Source organism: Protomyctophum parallelum (genome assembly GCF_964188405.1).
Source record: "Protomyctophum parallelum genome assembly, chromosome: 18".
Lineage (NCBI taxonomy): Eukaryota > Metazoa > Chordata > Actinopteri > Myctophiformes > Myctophidae > Protomyctophum > Protomyctophum parallelum.
Genome location: NC_139716.1, coordinates 26,006,334 through 26,023,516, shown reverse-complemented (window position 1 = coordinate 26,023,516; position 17,183 = coordinate 26,006,334). Strand labels below are relative to the sequence as shown.

Sequence of the window (17,183 nt, the reverse complement as noted above, 5' to 3'; positions counted from 1 at the left end):
ATCATGCTAACATGCTAATGTTATCATGTTAACATGCTAATGCTAACATGCTAACATGCTATCATGCAAACAGGCTAATGCTAACATGCTAATGCTATCATGCTAACATGTTAATGCTATCATGCTAACATTCTAATGCTAACATGCTATCATGCTAATGCTATCATGCTAACATGCTAACATGCTAATGTTAACATGCTAATGCTATCATGCTAACATGCTAACATGCTAATGCTAACATGCTAATGTTAACATGCTAATGCTAACATGCTAATGCTAACATGCTAATGCTATCATGCTAATGCTAAGATGTCTGAGCTGTAAGGGTCCATTTGGTTTCGTTCAGGGGCCCGGTTCCGGCGAGCCGCCCTGCTTCTGAAACGGTCGAGAAATGACAGAGTTACGTGTTTCCCCGATTTTCTCCATTGACTTTCAATGTGTGTGTGTGCGTGCACATGTGTGCATGTGCGTGCATGTGCGTTCGTGTGTGCGCGTGTTTGAGAGGTGGTCAACTTGACCTTGAATCATTAACAAAGTATCAATTTCACCTGGGCTAGGGCTAGTCTATGCGAATGCAAACACTATTGAAAGTTAAAACCACACTGACTCAGTGAGAGAACGTATGTCCGAACAAATTGCTCTATCGCAAAAAGTAAACGTCAAATGAGATTTTTGTTTTCGCCGTGAGTGACCCGAGACATTGAGGTACGCCGTGTGCGATCGTGGTATTGGTACGATGAAAAACGTGGTTATGAGAGCGAGTTAAGAAATTGTGTTTGTGATGAAAAAATTGCTGACTCATTCAGGCATTTAACATGGAGTTGTACAGTATGACACATTATGATGGTACACCTGTCGCTTTCAGGGCTGTAGTTCACGTACCGTATGAATCTGGGCTGTGGTTGTGACATTGGGTGAAAGAGGACGAGTGTGGCTACAAAATTACCGAAGCCCATGCGTGTAAAGTTAATATTCTGTCCGTGAAGACGATTTGTTCGGAGAATTTCGCTACAGTCTTCACATTGGCTTGTCCCTCTGACCCGCTCTCTCTCTGGCCGTGCGACACTGTGAGTCGAGATTTTTGCTCAGACCACACACACTTTGAACTGCGATAGCGGGCAAACCGTGCAACGTATTCGAATTCCGTCTGAACCACAACAAAGTCGATGGCCTCGTGTGCTGTTTGAAGTTTAAATCGTGTTTCTACGTAACAGTATGCCAGAGTAATGTGGCTCCAAAGTAACGTGTCGTTTTCTGTTTTTACCCGCGTTTCCCCATTGACTTTGCATGGGGCATTTTTCGCGTCGTTTATTGCGAATTACGTCGGCACGGTAACCCGAAACGGAAAGAAAAGCACAAGCACACCATTCCCGGCCGAGCCGCACGTTTCGATGTATATATTGTGGGGCTTTGGTAAACCGTGCAGCCGGCCATAGACGTCAAAGTTTCGTGTCTTGATTATTATTACGATTATTACGATTACGATTAAGTATGTGTTGCGGATTTCAACCTGTGTTTCTGCCATTGCATGGCAGGCACCCAGAATGAATGGTAGAATGCATCGTTTAGTCTGGCCGTGTGAACGCAACACAATGCTCAAAGAAGGAAGTTACTTCAGAGCGTGTTGTGGCAGGCACTAACACGTTGTTGTGGCCAAATAATGCACCCTGCTGCCGATAGTAAAATTGGCATGGACAGACACGCCCCCCATGGCGCAAGTTAAAGTTACCATGCGCCAAGGTGAGAAGTTTCACCGTCGGAATAGGAGGCTAAATAGGTGTTGGACTGGGGAGGTGTGTGTCTGCGTGTGTGCGCGTGTGCGTGCGCCTCTCTCTGTGTCTCAGCGACTATGTGGCCTGCATGGTAATGGAGGAGAGGAGAGCCATATACAGCATCTGTGAGTGAATCTCAACTATCCATCTAACACACACACACACACACACACACACACACACACACACACACACACACACACACACACACACACACACACAGTTTACCTGTATGTCATTGTCAACCACAGCCCAGAGTGTAAATTGCCGACCTACAAGTTTGAGACTATCGTGTGACACTCTTGTACGGTGAAGTTGGGCATTTATCTTAACCCGTTCTGGGCGGGAACCCCTTTTGGTGTTAGCATTATGTTATGCTTTAGCTATTGAAAAATAGCAGATCTACAAGCTCATAGCGCGCCACTCGGTGGCGCGCTATGAGCTTGTAGATCTGCTATTTTTGAAAAATCGAAGAACGACATAGAAACATAAAAAAACTAAAGTTTAAACATGGAGATATGAGGTTTCTGCCCCCACAGTGACAGAATGTCTGGTCCAACCCACACTGACAGCCACACAATAGAGACCTCTCTACTCTTTTGTTCATCATCCACTCTCTCTCTCCTTCTCTCCTCTGCTTGATATTCTCCACCTGACACATTTCATAACCTGTCTCTCGCGTCTCGCTCTCTCCAATGCTTAGTTTATAGTCTATAGGACAGTGGGTGTGTATAGTGTGCGTGCGTGCGTGCGTGCGTGCGTGCGTGCGTGCGTGCGTGCGTGCGTTGTCATTAGGTCACCTGGGGTGAAAGTCAATATAATATTAGTCTGAAAGTGTGTGTGTGTGGTTGTGTGTGTCGCGCACGGCTGACAGGCTAATCCATGTGATGGATTAACAATGAGGAGGAGAAGATGAAGTCACACTCTTTACGGTCAGTGACACGCATAATACGTAACACCACTGTTACTCATTAGCATGAGGGGAGAGGAGAGGAGAGGATGGAAGAGGAGAAAGTGTTGGGGACAGCCAGGGTTAAAAGCTGGAGGCAAGGAAAGACATGACATGACATGCCAAGGTCAGGTAGAACGAATTGTTTAAAACATGCAGGGGAGGTGTGTGTGTGTGCGTGCGTGCGTGCGTGCGTGCACGTGCCTTCTCCAGACACATGCTGCTTGTATGACACAGCAAGGTCACATGTCCCTCGACTGATTGTTGCTATGGAAACAGTAGGCACCTGCTTCTTAAAACCACAAGCACGCACGCACACACACACACACACACACACACACACACACACACACACACACACACAATAGTATTACTATACTATTACTATTTTTCTATATAATATATATAATATATATATTCTATATAATAAAAGTAATAGTATACTCATTATTCAAAAGGTCCCATTTCACAAGTTTTGCAAACATATACAATTTATAAAAATCATTGGAAAATGGCAGATTTGCGTCGCATTGTGATCTTGTAGATCGGCTATTTTCAAATTGCCAAAGTATGTAGTTCTGACGTGGTTTTGTAATAATAATGAATCTACAAAGTAACTATAGCTAGTTTTCAAATTATTATAGTGGAGTAAAAGTACAATATTTGCCATTGAGATGTAGTAGAGTAGCAGTCAAATAATTCAAAATATATACGGCAATACTAAAGTAGAAACTTGAGAAAATGTACCGAGTTAATTTCCACCACTGCCTGTACACTCATACACACAGATATTCACTTGCATGATACGCACGCACCCACGCACGCACTCACGCACACAGTGAATGGATACACGTGTATGCTCTCCCTGAGCGTGCACGTGAAGGGCATGCTCATGCTTGGACATCGCATCAATATTCATTTGCAATAGGACATAATGCATCGCTGTATTATGCAGAGCAGACGGTCGTCTCCAGACAGAACGTCAAACTGATCCCAGGCCAGCTTTGTGATGGGATTCATTCTTACAGGAGCTAGTGAGCAAATACCAGGGAAAGAATGGAGGCTTAAAAATGCAGCTAGTAAGCAAGTCTAGTCTTTCAAGTGTGTGTGTGTGTGCGTGCGTGCGTGCGTGTGTGTGTGTGTGTGTGCGATAATTTGACGTCCTACGTTTGACAGACACTGGCCGTTCTTACGTCCTAGAATGTCAGGGGTCAATGTTCCCCAGGACAGTATTGAATATCTCTCTCTCTCTCTCTCTGTCTCTCTACTGTCTACCATGCTCTCTCGTCCCTCCATACTGCACCGACTGACTGCTGGGAAAACACTGACTCTCACCCTGAGGCGCTAAACGTTTATTTAACTGTGGAGAGTCAGATGACACAGACACACCTACAGAGGAACACACACACCTATAGGTCGCAGCTAAGCATAACATGGGTTAGACAAACCCCGCCTCCACCAATAGTTTTCCTATATGATAAAACATTGTTTTAAAAAAGAAATGTCACGCACATATTTTGCATATGCATACGGCAGGCCTTGTTGATGGATTTGGAAGAGATTTTGAAGGTCTGGTTCCAAAAATGAACCAGTATTTAATCAGACCAGTGTGTGTCCAGTGGAAACCTCGTATGAATCTGATCTCAGGTCAGAATGGGTTAATGTGTAAAATCCATGATATTTACATTGGAATGAATGAGCCCGGCTGGAAAGTGTCCAAGTGGGAGTGTCTTTAGGCTTAGCTAAAGGTGAATTGTAGGAGGCGTTACAATTTTGTTCAACAGATAAATATTGTGAAAATAACTGATCCACAAACATGCACACAACGCCTCGCAACCATTTTTGTCTCTTTCTTACGTAATATTTGACAATTTGGCCAATTCTTGTTATTGTTGAGAACCTCTGCAGTAGACACTCACATGCCGGTATAACACACACACACACACTCACACTCCCTCGTGTGAGTTCTCATCTAGTTTAAAAGCACCAAGGGGTGAACTAAGTCACTGATGACAAATTGTACTCATGTGTCCACTGAGCGTGTACTGCACACACACACACACACACACACACACACACACACACACACACACACACACACACACACACACACACACACACACACACACACACACACACACACACACACACACACTTACTCATTAATGCAGTTGAACAGTATACACACATGCTTTCTGTACACTCGTGTGAGTTCTCTTCTAGTTTAAAGCACAGAGGGGTGAACTAAGTCACTGATGACAAATTGTATTCATGTGTCCACTGAGCGTGCACACACAGTGTGTGTGCACGCTCAGTGGACACATGAGTACAATTGTGTGTGTGTGTGTGTGTGTGTCACACACACACACACACACACACACACGTGTGCACGCACGCACGCACGCATGCACACACACATGCAGCTTCTTGTCTCCAGGGTTAACTCCATCAGCTGAGGTTCAGACTGGGATAGTTAGAGATGGACAGCCAGATTAGGAGACAGACTGACTGACACAGACAGACAATTGGAATTCAGTTTTCTTCTTTTCACAGTTTCTTTTTGCATTTAGCAGACACTCTCTAGCTAAAGTGAGAGATCAGAATAAAGCAGAAGAGCAAGAACCAAAGGGAATTGTAATTTTCTACCTCTTTCAACCCCCAGTATCTGTACTGAGGGAAACATTTGCAGATAATAGCGGATATACAAGCTCACAATGTGGCGCAATGTGACGCATTATGTGCTTGTAGATCGGCTATTTAACCCATTAAAGCTGGGAAAGCAACTGTTATTTTCCATTTTAGCATTGGCTAATATAATAATAGCAGATATACAAGCTTTCATGTCTCCTCTCCTCTCCTCTCCTACCCTGTCACACACACACACACACACACACACACACACACACACACACATAATGTGTTAATGTGGTTATGGTATTTGGCATTTCTTTTGTGACCTGATGTCATGTGACTCAGGGAGGCTGTGGGAGTCGATCAGGACAAACTCAATGTCCTCGTCGGAGAGGATGATTGACAGATCTCAAATAATTGCGATTATGTAATAATCTAGAGATTAGAGCCGAGGTGACGACTACAATTCAAGGGGAATTAATTGATTTACTAAATTGGGCAAAAAAAGGAGGAAAATACAAAAAGAAAAAACGGACTGACTTTAACCGACATGTCTGCATTTTAATATCAAAATTGGTTATGCTCAAAAGTGCAGTTTGGTAGGTCACTTATACATAACGTATTATTCATATCTGAAAATGTACAGACGGGTACAGTAGCAGGGCCCACAGCACCCGTTTTAATTTAAGCAGCCCTGCTGGCCTGCCTGTGGAAACTGTCCCTATAATTCTGTACCTAATTTAGTGATTTGATGCTGCAGAGTCACCTGCCTGGCGGTAGGTAGGTAACAGAGTCATCTGCCTGGCGGTAGGTAGGTAACAGAGTCACCTGCCTGGCGGTAGGTAGTTAACAGAGTCACCTGTCTGGCGGTAGGTAGGTAACAGAGTCACCTGCCTGGCGGTAGGTAGGTAACAGAGTCACCTGCCTGGCGGTAGGTAGTTAACAGAGTCACCTGTCTGGCGGTAGGTAGTTAACAGAGTCACCTGTCTGGCGGTAGGTAACAGAGTCACCTGCCTGGCGGTAGGTAGTTAACAGAGTCACCTGCCTGGCGGTAGGTAGTTAACAGAGTCACCTGCCTGGCAGTAGGTAGGTAACAGAGTCACCTGTCTGGCGGTAGGTAGGTAACAGAGTCACCTGTCTGGCGGTAGGTAGGTAACAGAGTCACCTGTCTGGCGGTAGGTAGTTAACAGAGTCACCTGTCTGGCGGTAGGTAACAGAGTCACCTGCCTGGCGGTAGGTAGGTAACAGAGTCACCTGTCTGGCGGTAGGTAGGTACTGTAACAGCGTGAACAGATTGCGGCTGACTTGTGGTGAATGTCTTTGGATGATCCGCTTAGTTTTGCCCATGCACCACTAGGCACATATGTCTGCTCCAGGGGGAAGGATGCCGCCTGGCCGGCTTTCCTTCGGACTCTGTCTGTCCGCAGTTGGAATCACTGCTATATATTCACCTGTTTTGGAAGGAATGTACTGGGGCTCCTTGTGTGTGTGCTTCACTTCCTTCAGCCAGTGTTGCCATGTCTGTTTATTATAAGTGACCTTTGGCTTGTTTTTCTGTAAAGTCTCTTGTAAATATTGGTAGTAGCTGGTAGTGGTTTTTTGGGCTTGTTTCTAAAGACTACATTATTTGGTCTTGCTTTCTAATAATAAATGCAATGCAAATGACGGTGACCTCAATGTCTTTCGAGAATAAATAAAGGTTTGTTTGTTTGAATGAATGAATGAATGACTGACTTATGGGACACTGGAAACAGGTCAACAGAGTATCATAGAATCCTTCTGCATCTTGCAGTTCCACTTCCATCACCAAACCAAGTGGCAAAAATGCCACTTTACCAGCTGCGAAGGTGCTGGGCAGAATGAGGGATGTCAGCACCATAGCAAGCCACCGTTGTGCCTCTCTGGAGGTTGATTTTAAGCAGCGTACATTTGTCATAATAACCCTTTTATAGGAGCTTCCTAAGGGTATAATATAAGCCTTAATGCCGTTCAGTTCATAAACTACCCGGTGCCATGGCATGGAACATTTACAGGAGTGCTGTAGCTTATTATCCGTCAGTGTTATTATCTGTATAAGTCTACTTCGACCGAGTGAAGTTGTGTGACTAAATAGGGCTGTTCTCTGACTCTGACTTTACTTCTGGTACTGGGTTGTTTTTTTTGGCCATCACAGAATAATATGGTTCATTTCTACATTCTGCCTGTGTCTAACAAACTGTCGTCTGTCAATTTGACTGCAAATGTGTCTGTCTGTCTGTCCTCTCTGTGTATCTACACACTGTAGGACTTTTAAAGTTGTCGGTGAGTCATCAGATCGTTAAGTATTTCACACTACAGGAGTCTCTTTTTTATCGGCTGTCATTATATCTTTGTGGCTTTCAGACTAAATGATTGATCGCTGACTAGGGATCACACACTGCAAGAGTACCAAGAAGCGATCCAGACCCGCTATAATTGACCAACGTACGCATACACTCATGCACGCAGAGTGGGTCGCTGTGCATGCGTCTCTTGACAATATGATCCCTCCATAACCTCCCCACCTCTTCAATGACCTGGCCTGCTGGGGGCACCTACCCCTCACCCCCCTCCCTCTCGCTCTGATTCATTCCGCTCCGTTCCAGCACAGTGTAAGCCAAACTTAAATGCACTTATCCACCTGGCCTAGCTGTCGGAGGAAAAACTGATAAAAAACATTGTAATTATTTCTCGTAGACTTGGCCTGGCTTGCCCTCTGTCTGTGATCGATGGAGCAAACTTTGAGAGTTGTAGATTAGTGTAGCGGGGGGTGATTTTACAGTCTACTAGTATTTGGTTTATAAAGCAGCTTTTGGGTAATGAGTTGGCGGTAGCCAAATGGACCCTTATTAGATCTTTAAATCTTGAGAGCTTAAAATGGATCCATACATGCATTACTCAATTTACAGGAAGTTGGAGAATGTAGAAGAATTTGATATTTAAAATTTTGATCAACGTTTGTCGTTTGCCCATTATCTCTCCTATGGTACCAAACAGCATGGGATTGTGGACAAAATCTAAGGTCGCATTTAACTATGAAACCTTGCGTTTTTTTACACCTAACCTACAATCCCTGTCACTCTGTCACGTCACCTAACTCAAATCCCTGTCACTCACCCCAGGCAAGCCCCCAGGTCATCATGTGACATCAGCCGCCCGGGCGAAAACTAGAGTTCTCAACAGGCCCGAAAATGAAGGCCCGGCCCTACCTGGGCCCTCATCAAACCCTGTACATTCAATACACTGCCCCCGCTGCCACCCTTAGATCTCCAGAGCTGACCTGTTCTGACATTCCATATGTTGATCTGACCTCATCACACCCTGTACACTCAATATATCATTATCTATCCATATATGGCCAGTCCACTGGTTGTTTATTATTCATCCGTGCACTCACTGTTTTTCAGAGAAGAAACAAGAGTGTGATGAGATGAGACGAGAGGAGACAAGGTGATGATTTATGATACATTAGAAGTGAAGAGAAAGAGACAGGATGACGAGGAAGGAAGAGAACACAGAAGAAGGACTTAAATATGGAAAGACAGAAAGAGAAGACGAACGGAACAAAAGAACAGACCCGATTTAGATTTAGCGACAGCAAGGGAGATTTAGAGAACGGGTCGATGCTTCAGACAGGAGGAGAGAAGTGGTAAAACAATCATCACTGCCAAATAGAAGTGCTGATTACACACACACGCGTGCACACGCACACACACACACACACACACACACACACACACACACACACACACACACACACACACACAGTCAATAACAATAACACAGTCAGTGCAATCAGTACTGTAAAGATTAAAGGCAGACTAGAGTGAAGACAGATGGATAGAACGGCCTCACAGCCCAGTTCCAAATGTAGCGATGCTCCCTTTCGTTGTGCCCTCGTTGACAGCAGGCCAGGGCGCTCTCTCTCTCTCTCTCTCTCTCCACCTTCCATCCTAACAGCTCTCTCTCGCTCATTATACCTGGGCCCGTTCCAAATCTGCCTCTCTTTTCAGCACCAAAACAACCTAACAAGCACTATATGACCGCTATAATCATAGAAGTAGCTGCAAACACAGAACCGATATTTGTACACACACAGTAAACATAGACGTTTTCCCCCGTGAATGACTTCCTGGTGATTAGTTTTTTTTCCGCAATAGTCATTAATTATACTGTATGTGTCAGTATGGACCCCCATCATGATTTTGAAGTGGCATGTAAGAACTTTTAAGACCTTTTTAAATCCTGACATCTGACCAAATCGATCAAATTATATAAGAAAGATAAGATAGTTTTTGCCTCTGAAAATTGCTGGTGTGCTGCGTGTGTGTGTGTGTGTGCCTGCGTGTGTGTGTGTGTGTGTGTGTGTGTGTGTGTGTGTCTGTGTGTGTGTGTGTGTGTGTGTGTGTGTGTGTGTGTGTGTGTGTGTGTGTGACGCAGTGTTCCAGTTGTGAAAGATTTAAGCTTTTACCTTCTTTTTTTCCCCTCCATTTTATTTGAATGGAAGGCTCAATCACTCTAACTCTGTGTAATATGAAGTGTTTGATGCATTTAGATCATCTGATCAATCCATTATGGCCTGGTAAAAGTCATAGTATTTGGATAGCTTTCAAGCCGTGGCTATGGTTAATAATAATATGCTGTCAATATGCAAGCCATCTTGTGGTGTTCTTGCTTACTGTGAATTGCTCTGGATTAAGAGTGTCTGCTAAATGCCTAAATTGTAACGTGCGCATGCTTTCTTTGCAGGCTCTTCAACCTGACTCTGAAGAAGCTGATCATGTTAAAGGAACTGGACAAAGACCTCACATCTGTGGTCATCGCTGTCAAACTACAGGTAACTATAACTCCAGCTGTGTCTCCAGAGTAGACAAAAACATGTCATGTCATTGGTTCTCAAATCCTTTCATATCGAGGACCCCCAAATTGACACTTATTAGCCCGCAGACCCCCTTTTGAAAAGGTATGCGAGGGACCCCCATAAGAGAACATTTTTATGGCTCTGTCAGTAAAACAAATGAGATGCCAATACGTTTGTACATTTTGAAAAACCAGAGTTTTACTTTTACTTGTAACCAAGTATTTTTCTACATTACATAGACATACATTACAGTATTGATACTTTTACCTGAGTATACAATGTGAGTACTTTTTCCACCACTGTATGGACTAACCTTGAGGTCAAAACGTTGCTGAGTAAAGGATTCGTCTGTGTCGAGCAGCATATCACGTTTCTGTTTCATCATTCTATCTCATCATCACACGGGTCCATCATCATTTGGCAGGGTTTTTGCATCATGTATCTGCTTTTGGCGTGGACGTGCATGCTGTTACGTTTATTGGCTTTTAGAGTGGGGCATCCTGGTGGCTAGACCGGTCGGTGTATGCAAAAAGCCTGCATAACCACAGCCTAAAGCTCAAACCACACCAAAAAGCTCGCCATGCAACTCCTCGCAACCAAACGGTTGCGGGGAGTTCCATTGGTGTGGTTCAGTGTTGTTTTTGGCAGCAAATTTATATTTTAGTTTTAGTCATAGTCTCTTAAATAGTTTTAACTTAGTTTTAGTCACATTTAGTTATAGTCACATTTTAGTCACCCAGAATGTTTTAACGTTAGTCTAGTTTTAGTCGACTAAATATCATAAGATTTTAGTCGACTAAATCTACAGGTGATTTAGTCGACTAAAATGTGTTTTGACGGGCCTTGATGACGTCGTAATGGCTGATTTTACACTTGCTGAAAATAGCTGCGACACGTGAGCTTGTAGATCAGCATGCAACCAAATGTAAAATGACTTGACTTTCCAATATTTTAGTATAGTTTTGTTTGTAGTTTTCGTCATAGTAAAAACGAAAACAACTGGTATGGTTTGGGCCATTGAATTGAACCAGTTGGGTCGACTTGCGTGCAACAGGACATATTACACCGCTGGAACGAACGCTAAAACCGTCTCGTCCCGTCTCGACCCTTTGGTGTGGTTTGGGCTTAACGTGGTGGTTCTCAAACAAAATGTCAAGGACCCCAAATTGATGTTTTTGGCCACGGTTCCCTCGTCTGAAAATGTTTTATGCCAGGCAGGGACTCCCAGAAGAGAAGACTTATGTCAAAGATCTTTGGATATTTTGGTTCCAAAATATTTTTGAGGCTAAAAAAAAAATCTATTCCTTCCATTTTGATCCTCTCACAAGAAAACTGAAGAAAAAAGAAAAGTCAATATCCTGTGCACTGTAATGTTTACAGTAGACACTAACTCAGCAGTCCATCTTAAGAGCCTATCCATCTTACTGTCTGTCAACATTTCAAAGTTTCACACTTATTCACGCCTGTCATTTAGTCGTTCTGTGGACATGAGAGATTGATATATCAATAAAAGCTGATATTGTTACTATCATCATGACAGTCTTAACAAGAAGTACTTAACTGGCAGGCGGATGGTAAATCCAGTTTACACTTTACCCATGCACAAGATGTGATATAATACATAAAATGTGAGGGTCGCTCTTATTATCAATCGTACATCATCTCATTCCGGCCAATCACAATTTGCGTCCTCACCTTCGGTTGTGTTTACACAATGTTTGTGTGTGAACAAACCCTCAAAGCTGGACATAGGAATAGAATATCATGTAAAAATATCATGTAATTATTTTGTATATAATATATGTAATTGGCCGCAGGCCCCCATCTGAAAATATGTTGTGCCAGGGACCCCATCGGAAGGAACGATTTGAGTTAAAAATGTTCACTCCGAAAGAATATATATTCAAAGATTTGCGACACATTTTCACAATAAAAAATAAATAAATAGCAGATCTACAAGATAAAGATAATGTAACCCAGCCAACATGGCAACCCGGAAATGGAAACCCATGTCAACTGTCAATCAAGGCAGTATAAAGGTGACATCAGTTCCTACACTCCCCACTCCCACCTCCGAAATGTTTGGCATGGAAGCACAAGGGGCCAGCTAGGCACTCCAATGTTGAAGCGCTGGGCCCTAGTGGTAAGAGGAAGGACTGCAGGCGGACCCGTGGATTCTTGACGAGGAATCCCCATGCAACCGAGCGCTCAATTCGCGCCAGTTCAGTCTCTATCCTTTTAATACTCTATGCAGCAGCAGGAGGTTCCTGTTCACTGTGACAATCCTTGGTTACTCTTCGGTGACTCTTGGTGTCATGTTAACTTGGATCAACTGGTTAACTGTTTGTTTATATTGAAAGTATTTGATTTATGATTTATGTTTGAACTTTTGGTTTAATTAATATTGATGTATCATATTATATATATCATATATTATAAAATACCTTGAATTTTATTTTCTAAAAGCATGCATGTAAAGATATAAACTGTTAATGGAAAAATGATTAAAGATTCGATACTGATCAAATCGAACTCTTTACTCATTTAATAGTTTTGATTTAAAGTTGTACAACGAGGATTTTTTGGAACAAAAGACTGATTTAGACACCTGGCCTTGCAGGTCAGGTTTTTGTGTACTTGAAAGGAAAACCCTTGGATGGTTCTGGTACCGGCTGGTACCTGGACCTGGCGAGCCGACCTGGACCTCGACGCCCCCCTCCCTCCACAAATGTGGTAACCCTGTTCTCCACACTGGAGAGAGACTGAATTTCCCCTAGAAATTAGGAACTCAACATCGACTGAGAAAGTCACCACCTTTTTTTTTTTTTTTTTTAATACTGTTTTTATTAGGCATTTTTTGTATATGACAACTTCAGAATATCTTTGACAATAATAATGAGTTATTCAGTTATATAAAATGAAAGATAATGACAGGTAATGTAAATTCCACATACAATACATAATAAAAAAGATATATAAATGTGATAAAAACGAAAAAACAAAACAAAGACCACAGGACAGACACTCTTAAGTCACCACCTTTTAAAGGGGCCCCCATTTTGTGTTTATTATTTTCTATGAATGTTCAAAGTTGTTTAAGTTCTGTTTTTGAGTCAATAATAATAATATTTCAGTTACCCTTTAACTCCAGTTTCTGCCTCCCTTATTTCTTTGGTTTTCACATTGAGCTCCTTCCGAACCTGGTTTATGCGCAGTCAATCCCTTTACCATATACCAACCTTTAATTAGTCATCCATTGCGCCACTTGCTACAATAAAGTATAACATAATGCTTTAAAACACCAAAAGGGGTTCCCCGTCCGCCTGAATGGGTTAAGGCAGGGTCGATGCAGATTTGTAACTAAAGTAACAGTATCTTCTTCTCATACAAGAACCTCTCCAGCTCAGCGTCACTTCTGTTTCCTACCCCCCCCCCCCCCCCAACACTGATCCCTCCTAATGATTGTGTAATTCTCTCTCTCCATCTCATTTCTGCGTTCCTTGCCTGCCTCTCTCTCTCTCTCTCTCGTGTATCAGCAGCGTGTGGCTGATGAGAGCCCATTGTTTTGCCTGGAGCTCAATAATGTCACATACCTCATCGTGACAATCTCTCTACAATGGCTACTTAATTCTCTCTCTCTCTCTCTCTCTCTCACTCACTCACTCACTCACTCACTCACTCACTCACTCACTCACTCACTCACACACCCATTCCTGTTCCATTCTCTTCACTTTTTTCCCACTTCATTCATTCACCTCATTAGTGCTGCACAATTAATCTGAAAAAATAAAAATGATTGTGATCTAGATTCAGACCACCGTCAAAGTTTGATCAAGAATGGTGCAGCACTAGTCTGCTGTCCAATTCATTGGAATTACTCCAACAGTATATATTTGCTACAAGAGAGACTTTAAGAGAGGTTTTGATGTTGTCTGTTTAACCCATTCTGGGCGGGGTTCCCTATTTGTACCTTACCCCCTCAGGCCGGGAACCCATATTTGGGTTCTGTACAGTATGTACAGTATTCAAAATTTTTGATTCTGCTATATCAATATTTGAAGTTTTTCAGAAACCTTAGGTCAGGATTTAGAGGCGTTTTTAGAATCGGCCTTAGGCCTGAATGGGTTAAAGCCACGGTAGTTGGCTTCCAGATGCCACAGTTTGAAATTAGTTATAATGTTCAGCATCTATACAGACTAAAGACAATAAATATTTTCATGGAATCGTGCGAGAATCGTGATCTTAATTCTTGTGTAGGAAAATTGAGATTCACATTTGAGCGAGAATTGTGCAGCACTGGACTCCTCATGCACACTGACACTCACTCACACTGACCTCTCTCTCTGTCTCTGTCTCTCTGTCTCTTGCACTCATCGTCTTTAGCTTGATTTATACTTGGTTGTGCAACGGTGTGTCGTGCACCGATAATAGATCTACAAGCTCACAACGCTACACAACTAGATCGGCTGATTTCCGTGTGCGACGCAAAGTATAAATAAATCCATCCAGTGAGTGGCCACATCGTGTGCATCCACGTTATTTCAGGGACCGTTTGACTGGCCGACTTCAAATTCGCCACACGCCCGAGGGAGTTCAGTGCCCATCCAGCGTCGAGTCGCTCGGATCGAAGGCCCTGCATGGCTGTGGCCCAAATGAACCAATTGATTGCCATGGAAACCCCAGCCTAACCCCACACCTTCCATTTTGATTACTTATACCAGTGGTTCTCAACCAGTGGTCCCTGAGGGGGTTCCAGGTGGTCCCCGGCTAAATGATGGAGAGTTTATAACCAAATGGACCCTAATAGATCTTTAACTCTTGAGAGTGTAACATGAAACCTTAACCAACATTTGGCATTTGACTTTCATCTCTCCTATGGTACCCCATCAATACAGTATGGAATTGTGGGCAAAATCTTATCCAACGGTAACAAAATATTCCTTCAGTTTTTGGTCTGAGAGTCTAAATCTCAAAGGTGGCTCAAATGCCGAATAAATAATGGGCCTTGATATGAAAAGGGTTGAATACCACTGCCCTATTTTCATCATCGCTCCCTATAGGCCGATATCCAACGGGCACCTGTCCGTCTAGTAGTAATATATATATTATATATATATATATAAGTCGCTAGTCTGTAATAATAACTGCAGGGGTGTTGTTTTGTTTTACTGTCTTCTATAACAGCCAAGACAGTTTTTATGGTCCCCCCCCCCCCCTGTGTGATGACATTTGATTTTAATAGCCTCGTTTGTTTGCTCGCTTGCTTCTGTCTGTCTAGTGACTCTAGTCTACCCCCAACTCCTCGTCTCTATTATCTCTTTTATAATCTTTTTTTCTTCTCTTCCTGTTTTCTCTGCCTCTCTCTCCTCTCCACACACAGGGTTCCAAGAGGATTCTACGCTCCAATGAAATCCTGTTGTCTTCAGCAGGCCTGACCGAGACAGACATCCAGCTTACCTTCTCTCTGCAGGTAGCGCATCATTTACAATTTACAATTTCGGCAGACGCTCTTAATCCAGAGTGATTTACAGTAAGCAAGAACAACACATGATATTAAATACATCAAATGCATAGAAATAGTCATCAGGAATCATAGTAAGCTATGAACCTAACAGTGGAATATCTATATAATGAAACTATACAGTATATACGTACTATATACAATATAGAGTTATATTTGTCTACATAAAATGCTATCTAAGGTACTTTGCTTTTGCATACGCCTGTAGCTGAGGCTAGGGCAAGTGCTATGGCAAGTGCGGCGCGCGCACACAGACAGACAGACAGACACACACCGCTGCATATATGTTTACAATTCTTTTTTAATATCACTGTTTTCGGGCAGAAACCTCTTAACTCCATACAAAGAAATAAAAAGTAACCACACTAATGCTCTCAGTCTTCATTTTTTTTTATAAAGTATATTTATTGTTTTTTTAAAGACAAACAGACATTACACAACAAGAACATAATAACAAACAAAAGAAAATAAAATAAAAACAGCTCAGGCACAACACTATTATAAATAAAAAGATTGAATATAGGCTCTCAGTCTTCTAATGTACTTGGGGAAAGAATGTTGAGAGAGAGAGAGCGTGAGTGTCACGGGTTCAGCAGCTTAATGTCCACAGCTCCGGGAAGCCATTTTCAACCCAACACCAATTTTGGTTATAAATGTTCTAGACTATATCACCCGCTTTTTTCTTTTTTCTTTTTTTCAATCCAATGCTTCTAAAATGTCCTTAAAGGGTCATGGTGCTTCGCTGGACGAATCCCACTGACGTTTTACACCAATTATACTGTTGCTGTCCCGAGAGATGAGCCTGCCTTCTTAACGGCATTAGAGAGAGGTTTAAACTACCTCCCCCTGGGCACTGTGGGCAGCTGGGGGCACCTGATGGATGGGAAAGGAACTGGTCGGAATAACATGGTCCTTCCACGCGCTACGTCCGGCCGGTTGGAAATCCCGCCTGTCAGGTGAAAAGAAGCAGCTTGGACTCCTCATGCATAGAAAGAAGCATGAGGTCAGTTCGCTGCCCAATTAACCCATTTTGGGCGGGAACCCTTTTTGGTGTTTTAAGCATTTTGTTATGCTTTAGCTATTGAAAAATAGCAGATCTACAAGCTCATAGCGCGACACCGAGTGCCGCGCTATGAACTTGTAGGTCTGCTATTTTTGAAAAATCGTGAAAATGTGCCTCAAATCTTTTGAGCTTTTTTAAAATTTTGACGTCAGGCCTAAATGTGTTAAGATTTAAGAGAGAGGTTTTTTTTTTAATTAAATATATTTTTTATCCCACAATTTTGTAACCCATTTTTCACCCCTGTGTCAATTATCTAATGTGATCCTGGGCTCTACACACCCTCCGCCAAACAGAGAGGTTTAATTTCATGGCTTCAAAGTTTCCTGACAGGAGTCACGGCCCCGTTCCATTAGCGGTGTAGCCGGTGA

General features: G+C 42.8%; 1 protein-coding gene across 1 annotated transcript in view; it reads left to right on the top strand.

Moving 5' to 3' along the window:
* The window catches only part of pacs1 (phosphofurin acidic cluster sorting protein 1), an 89,354-nt gene that overhangs the window by 32,448 nt on the left and 39,723 nt on the right, over positions 1-17,183 (top strand). Inside the window, exons 2-3 of the mRNA XM_083788541.1 lie at positions 10,120-10,207; positions 15,612-15,701. Of these exons, the coding sequence (XP_083644667.1) occupies positions 10,120-10,207; positions 15,612-15,701 (178 nt within the window). The remainder of the gene's footprint in view (positions 1-10,119; positions 10,208-15,611; positions 15,702-17,183) is intronic.